This window comes from Excalfactoria chinensis, chromosome 3 (genome assembly GCF_039878825.1).
Source record: "Excalfactoria chinensis isolate bCotChi1 chromosome 3, bCotChi1.hap2, whole genome shotgun sequence".
In the NCBI taxonomy this organism is placed as follows: Eukaryota; Metazoa; Chordata; class Aves; order Galliformes; family Phasianidae; genus Excalfactoria; species Excalfactoria chinensis.
In genome coordinates, this window is record NC_092827.1 from 29343767 (window position 1) to 29351019 (window position 7253).

A 7253-nucleotide genomic window follows, 5' to 3' on the forward strand; every position below is an offset into this window, starting at 1 on the left:
GGAAAAGCAGCACATCAAGAACAGAACTCACTGTTAGAGCTGATCGTCATATTGTGAGAAAAAACTAGTATCGCTGTCTGTGGAAGCAGTTCAGTCATTCTTGAAAGATATTTGCTATAGGCTCTGGCTCAGAGGCTGGGTAAATGTTGGTTTTACTCCTGATGATGTATAAGAAGAGAATATTTTCAGATATGATGGTGAATTCATTCACTGAAAAATAAGGTTTGTTAACATCATCATAGCAACCATACAGAATTTACTATATGCTGATTATTTGAAAGGTAGAGTTTCCAATGAGTCAATTTAGAAATTCTTTTACTGGGAAGTATTGCTTTTACTTTAATGATTTGATTTTGATAATACAGTTGTTAGGACTGCTATATTGTTAAAATATTGTAAACAATTTCAGGGTAATGTTTCTTCTATATCTAGCCAAAGTGAGCACAAAAAATAATGATTTATTTATTTATTTGTTTATTTGAACTTGTATGTCTGTATTGAGTTTGCTGCTGCCTTATACTTTAGTCTCTTAGCTCTACATGGACCAGCCCCTTCCATTTCCAGAATTCAAGACAACAAATCGTAGATCACATTGAAATGCAGCGAGTAAAGAGACAGTGAAGCAACAGGGAACATTTTAAAAGTCGCGCACTTTGAGATATTTTTTAGGATAGAAAATGGCAAATACTGGAAGTATGAATGTGGTGCTATTTACGGTCTTGCCTCTGTCATCGGTTGGTCAATTCTGTCACCTAACCATAAAATGCCAGGTTTTGTGAGTTGAATCTGTTATTGCATGGCTTTGTTTTGATTACCACTTAAGGCAGATGTTCTTTTCCAAGTCTTCTTGTACTGAAATATTTCCAAGTTTTCCATTACATTTTCATCAGAAGTAAAGCACAAAGAACTTCAGCAAATTTCTTTTGATGCTGGACTGTATTTGGTAAGGATGTTATTTTCATCTCCACACTTCTCACTTTGTTCTCGCTGTAGCTCAGTGGGTCTGAAATTTAAAACCCTGAAATTACGAAGAATTTTGATAGAAAACTGTCAAACTCTACTGTTCATTTACCAGAATCACAGGAGTACTTCATTATCCTGCTGGGAGGTTACTGTGCTTTTCCTTTAACCATATTTTTATGATTTCTTTAGGGAAAAAGTCTTAGCACTTTCTCTCATCTCTGTTACAAACAAAACAAATCTTCTAGATTAAAGCACTAACAAAAGCACTGGAGTAGTTCACTACTAAAACAAACAGTCCCAGGATTTTCTGTCTCTGGAAACATGTAAATCATACTCAAGCATTTTCTAACAGTCATGCTGCACTTCAGAGAGGAGGTATTTTTATCCGTGCCATGTGGGATGTCAATTTACACAAGTTCTGTGGCCTCTTAGCCCACAAATCTTTATTTTCCTGCCAAGAATTCAGGCTGCACGTGTACCTGCCCGTGCCAGCAGCCTTTTGCAAGGAACTGGGGGATATTGAAACTATTCACTGAGATGATGCGTTGGTTGGTGATAGACTGTTTTTAGATAGATATGTGTTATTTGCCTGTTCTAAAGTGCTCTGAAGAATTTATAGGAGCATTGGTTCCATTTGTCTTGCTGAGGCTCGTGGATAAGTTCATGGAGAAGTCACTGCTGGGAATGGATGGGCAGACTTGGTTGTTCTGTCCTTGGTACTACTTAAATATGGATGTGATTATTTGCAGCTACGGTTAAGCACTGCCTCTGCTTTACCTGTAAGGCAGCATTAGCATAGCTTTAGCAGGCCATGTTTGTTACAACTGCTGGATAGTAAAAGTTTTCCAAGATATGGGAAAAAGATAATGTCATGGTTATAAGAGAATAAAACTCTTACAATTGAGAAGGATTGAGAATGTTTGGGCAGGATAATTTTCTGTTAAAATAGCCATCTAATATAAATGTCACTTTTTAAACTTCAAAACTGTTGTATAAACACTCATCTTTCCAGTTTGATTCAAATCTATATGAGAGTTTTTGAAATTTCTGTTCATATTTTATATACTTTATATTAATATGTAATTATTTATTGCAATATACATTTGAACTTGGTGTCTTTGTAGGACTAGAAACCCCACTTTCCATACTAGTTTCCATGAAACTAGTCTCCATGTCTTTTCACCTTAAAATATGTTTATATTTGTAAAGTATGTATTGTCTTTCCTGTGTAGGTCCTTTGAAGCATAAAAGGAGAGTAGAATTTACTTGCCTGCACTCAGAGGGTGGTGTCAGTCTGGTGATGCTGGTATAAAGGTTTAAAATCCCCAGAGCCCCAGAATGTCACCGGTGGAATGCTTACTTTGGTTAGCTGCTAGCATTCATTTAGCTGGAACTTCATGAGAATACTGTCTGTCTTGTAGGACAGCTAAGCACTGATCCATGTAACACTCCCATGCTTTGACCCTCCTTTTTGCTGGTCTTGTATCAGTCTTTTTACATTTCCATCTCCTCTCAAATAACCCACCCCTAATTATATTTTCCTCACTGGTGCCTGTTTTGCTGTATCTGCACCCAAATTTGGTGTTGCTGATACTACTGTCCAAGTAGTTAACACTTGTATTGCTGAGACAGTTTTTTGTTCGTCCTTATTACAGGATTCCTCTCTCCCCAAGGTCCCCACTGTTCCCCTTCAGCCGGCTGTGATGTTGGCTGCTCTTATCTCACATCTTTACCTAAAACCAACCATCCATGACTTGTGTCAGTTTCTTCCATTGTTACCTGTCATATCCCACAATTTTTTACATGATATCCCGTAGTTTTCAAGGCAGTTTTTGTTACTGTAGCCTTGAGGCAAAGGGCTGAGTGGTCATTCTCCTGGAGAACTACAAGTAACAGCCTCAGCATGCTGGCACTTGTCCTCTGCAAGGACATTTTTCTCTAATTTCTGGAGCAGTGTCTTCAGCTACTGATTTCCTGAATGCAAACATCTGTTGCATACAGAATAAAAAAGTTGCAGTCCTTACCTTCCCCTTCCAAATCTTGTTTCCTACACGGAACTGACCTAGTTGAAAGCTACACTGATATAGAATAAATGTTAGATTTCAGCTAGATGTTTTATTCAGAGTGCATGTCTTGGTTCTACTCAATTGAATTGCTGCTTGTAGAAACTCATAGAGACTGTCCAAACACATCTTGAACTCAGGCAGCTTGGGGCCATGCTCACTGGCCTATGGAGCTCAAGCACTCCTGGGCTGATTGGAATACTGTCGTCAGCTGCTTCAGTAATACCCTGCAATTCTGTAGAAAGCAATGTATGGGAAGAACGTAGTACTATCTATGTTAATCATTTTAATTAGCACAGTCTTGGGGGAAAAAAGCATGTATAAATATATATGTATATGTATATATATATATATACACACATATACAGCCATGTTGGAAAGAGGAATAAATGCTTGTGGCTAGGATAGTGACTACAGGTAAGCGAGAAAAGAGGAAATCTTTACATGGTAGAAGCCCAAATGTTGTAATTTGATCTGTGAAAAGTATTCTTTCTTTCTGAAAAGCAGGGTCATTGTAAGACTAATATATCATTGGAATGAATATATTTTGAAATAATCATTCATATAAAAGGTTTGCATTATGAACCCAGCTTCTGAACTTTCTAGATACACGTGCACCAATATATGAAGTCTATGTCTGTGTACGTGTATGTATGCTGCTACTCACTTAAATAAATGGTGAGCAAGGAGAAAAGGTTGTTATTAACCATCAGTAGCTGTAAATGTTCCTGTCTACTAATTCTATGGCGTAAGTTCCAGTTAGCAGTAATTACATCAATTAGTTTTTAGAAAAAGAAAATAATAATAATAATAGTAATAATAAAAGAAAGTTCAGGTTATATTAAATGGGTTGGAGAGGTTTGTAAGCTTTGAACCAGAAATTGTTGTAAATTGACTTTATTATTTTTTTTCCCCCTGGTATTATGAAAGTATTTTGAAGTGCATTCATTCCCTGCAAAGCAATTACCTCAAAAGGAGGCTTTCTCCTTGCTCTCAGAATTACCCTTTGTGTGGCTAAAATCATTTTCTTTTAGGGCAGTAGTATTTGTAGATGAAAGGTAATTAGTTACCTTGTGGTTTCTATTATATATAATCAATTAGACAGTTTACTAAGTTGCAATTAGTTGCACTTTTTGAGATCCACTGAAAGTAACACAATTGCTTAACTGCTTCAAAAAGCCTAAGGTCATGGGGATAAGTGAAGTGACATAATTCTCTTTTTTAACATATTTCCTGTTGATCGCTCATATGAAAGGGAGTGAATTTCCAAGGCCAGCACATAAAACTTAAACATGGATTTTTGCTTGTAAGATTGTACTTCCAACATTCAAATTGTAGGAACTAAAAGCATAGAATTTCAATCTGTTTCTTCATTTCTGTTTTGCTGTGCAGAATCATACTTTTCCACTGTAAGTTGTTTCCTTTTTCCCAATAATATTTAATGAGAGATTAATATAGCTTAATAAGCCATGAATGTTCTGTTACAGAAGGAAAGAACGTGTATTTTCAGAATGTTAGTCGTACAGTGATGTCATATGTCTTCTAGCATATGACAGCAAAGAATCATTTCCATCATGCAAATCGTAGTTTGAAGTTATAGAAAGATGTTTTCTCTAATTATACAATTGTATTTAATTGGACTTTAAAGGTTTCTAAGTATTTAATGCTATGTTTTCATCTTTTTGCTATCTGTTGTGGTAACAACGTCAATATTGAATTGTCATGGGGTTTTGAGCTGCAGGTTATTCTTACCAAGATCCAGAGAGACAGAAGTGAAATGTGCAAGGCTAGGGATAATATTTTCAGTAATTAACTTGATTTTCAGGGTGCCTAGAACACAAGGTTCTGTCTTATCAGTTGTTCTTTGCGTACAGCTATAAAAACTTCAGTTTGAAACTGCACTTTCCAAATGCAGGACAAGTGCATAAGAATGAATTCTAAGCTTAACAAACTGACTCCTTCCCTTTGTAATTGACTCAAAGGTATAGTACTGAGTTGGATATTTTCAATTGATATTGAGAATCCTAATGTGTTGGGTTCTTTTGTTCTCTAGAAGCATTATTTGAATAACAGTTCATCATATTAGAGAGATTTTTATACTTTTCCTAAATTCTCTGGAAGCAAAAAACAAACAAATTTAATTATGTGTCTAAAACAAGAAAGGTTTTTGTTGTTGTTGTAAGTCTTTAGATCATAATTATATGTCACAGTCTGTGGATAATTAGAGAAAGTATTCTGTGCGCCTTGGACAAGAGGTTGACTTCTCATTTGATAGTTTGATGGAGTGTTCGCTGCTTGGCTTCCCAAAAAAGAGATCTTTCCTTAGAAATCATGTCTTGAACATATAGCCATTGTAATTATAGAAATATTACTCGTCTGAGATAATGAGCTTCAGAAGTATTATCACACCATGTTTATGCATCAATTTTTCTTTATTCCCAGATCCAGGCGATGTATGATGTTACCCAGTATGAGAATATTTTTTCTTTGTTCATGATTCTGGAACAACTTCTTCACAATGAGAGAGAAGAAAGTAAGGCTTCAGACTCAGGCTATGATGGAGAAGAGAAAATCAAATTTCTGAAGAATATTGATCAAATTATTCTTCATCTTTCAGATGAATTCCCTTTGTTTTCTTTATATTTATGGAGAGTGAGTGTTCTTTTGAACTCAGCTCAAATACAAATTGATTAAAACAAGCAGCCTACTTTTAAGCAGTGCATTGTTGTAAGACTAGATTGGAAAATGTTTGAGTCAGACAGGAAAACTGTAGTTATTGGAAAATATTTATTTTATACTTCTATGCTATGCTTTTGTTTCAGAGATAATTAAATTTAATAATACAGGCCCTGTTTTGTTCTGTGTTTTGTTGTTGTTGTTTCATTGCTTTCAGTAAATGCTATTTCTCGTAACAGAGAACAGTTTATTGGTATTTGTGTACACGGTGAAAATGGTAACAAAGAAAATAGTTTCAGATGATGCTTACTATAAGCACTATGAACTATAAATAATGAGAGCGTAGAGCTAGGCTTTTGTATTAGGAAACTTTAAGTTTTGTGCCTTCTCTGTACTTTAGAGACATTAGATGGTTAGGTACATTGATAATATGAAATAAAGGACTGACCATCAGAAAGCAGGTGTGTTGATATGCTCACTGTAATGCAGCAGAGATTACTGTCTGATGATGAAATGAGAAATAACAAAAAAGAATATATTTAAACTTGGTAACATCACCTTTCTTCTAGGATAGTCTTAGTTTTTGGTTTAATCATGGTCGTTATCTGACCAAAATAACATCTGATGCTTGGTTTCTACAGCTTTGTTATGCTTGGTTTTACTTGTGCATGCATGAGCATCAGGCCTAATTCACTCTGAGTTGACTATTGATTTCAAATCAAATTTAACTCCTTCTGTAGTTGTTGAACTTTTTGTTCAAAATAAATGAATAGTGATAAAATCTCCTCTGTATACTTATGTACTGATTTTTTTATTATTATTATTATTTATTATTTCTGTACAACAGAGTTGTATTGAAAGGAATTATTAAATGCACATATTAATGGAAATACATTGGGCATGTAAAAATTAATTCAACAATAGCTTAACCAATACAGAACAACTTTGGTAAATTTGGGGAAGGAGGGTATGAGTTCTACAATGATAGCAGTATTTCTAGAAAATAAACACCATTTTAGTTTTGTTGTGTCTTGTAGTAGGGCATATTCATCAGAAATATAAAACATTTCTAACATTTACCTTATTCTTTCTTTAGTATGCTTTTTCAAATCCATTTTTAATGTCCAAAAAAAAAAAAAAAAGTACTCTGAAATGTGGCTTTATTACTGTAAATAATTGATCTTAATTATATTTATCTTGTTAGTTTGAATGCGCTCATTTTAGATAACAAACCTTTTTTTTTCTTCATAGTTAGAAGATAATAACATTTGCGAAACAAGTTACTTTGATGTTGAATTGATATCTGAAAGAGGTTCTTAAAATTGTTCATATACTGTCCAGCATCGGTATGTTTCTTAAACTTAGTATTTAGTGTGTTCTGTTGTAACATTTAGTTATTCCTATTAGCAAACTTTCAAGAGAAATGTGTTGTATTTGCAAAAAAGAATATCCACAATAGAAAATCAGAGTTTTACCAAATTAAGGAAAATAAAAATAAATAAGGATATAAAATTGGCAGCAACTCAGGAATTATCGTGCCTTTTTAGTTGT

General features: G+C 34.4%; 1 protein-coding gene across 1 annotated transcript in view; it reads left to right on the forward strand.

The window, feature by feature from the left end:
- MEI4 (meiotic double-stranded break formation protein 4) overlaps positions 1-6487 on the forward strand; it is a 67422-nt gene extending 60935 nt beyond the window's left edge. The window contains exon 5 of the mRNA XM_072330965.1: positions 5469-6487. Coding sequence (XP_072187066.1) covers positions 5469-5720 — 252 coding nt within the window. The 3' untranslated portion in view covers positions 5721-6487. The remainder of the gene's footprint in view (positions 1-5468) is intronic.
- Positions 6488-7253: the final 766 nt, after the last annotated feature.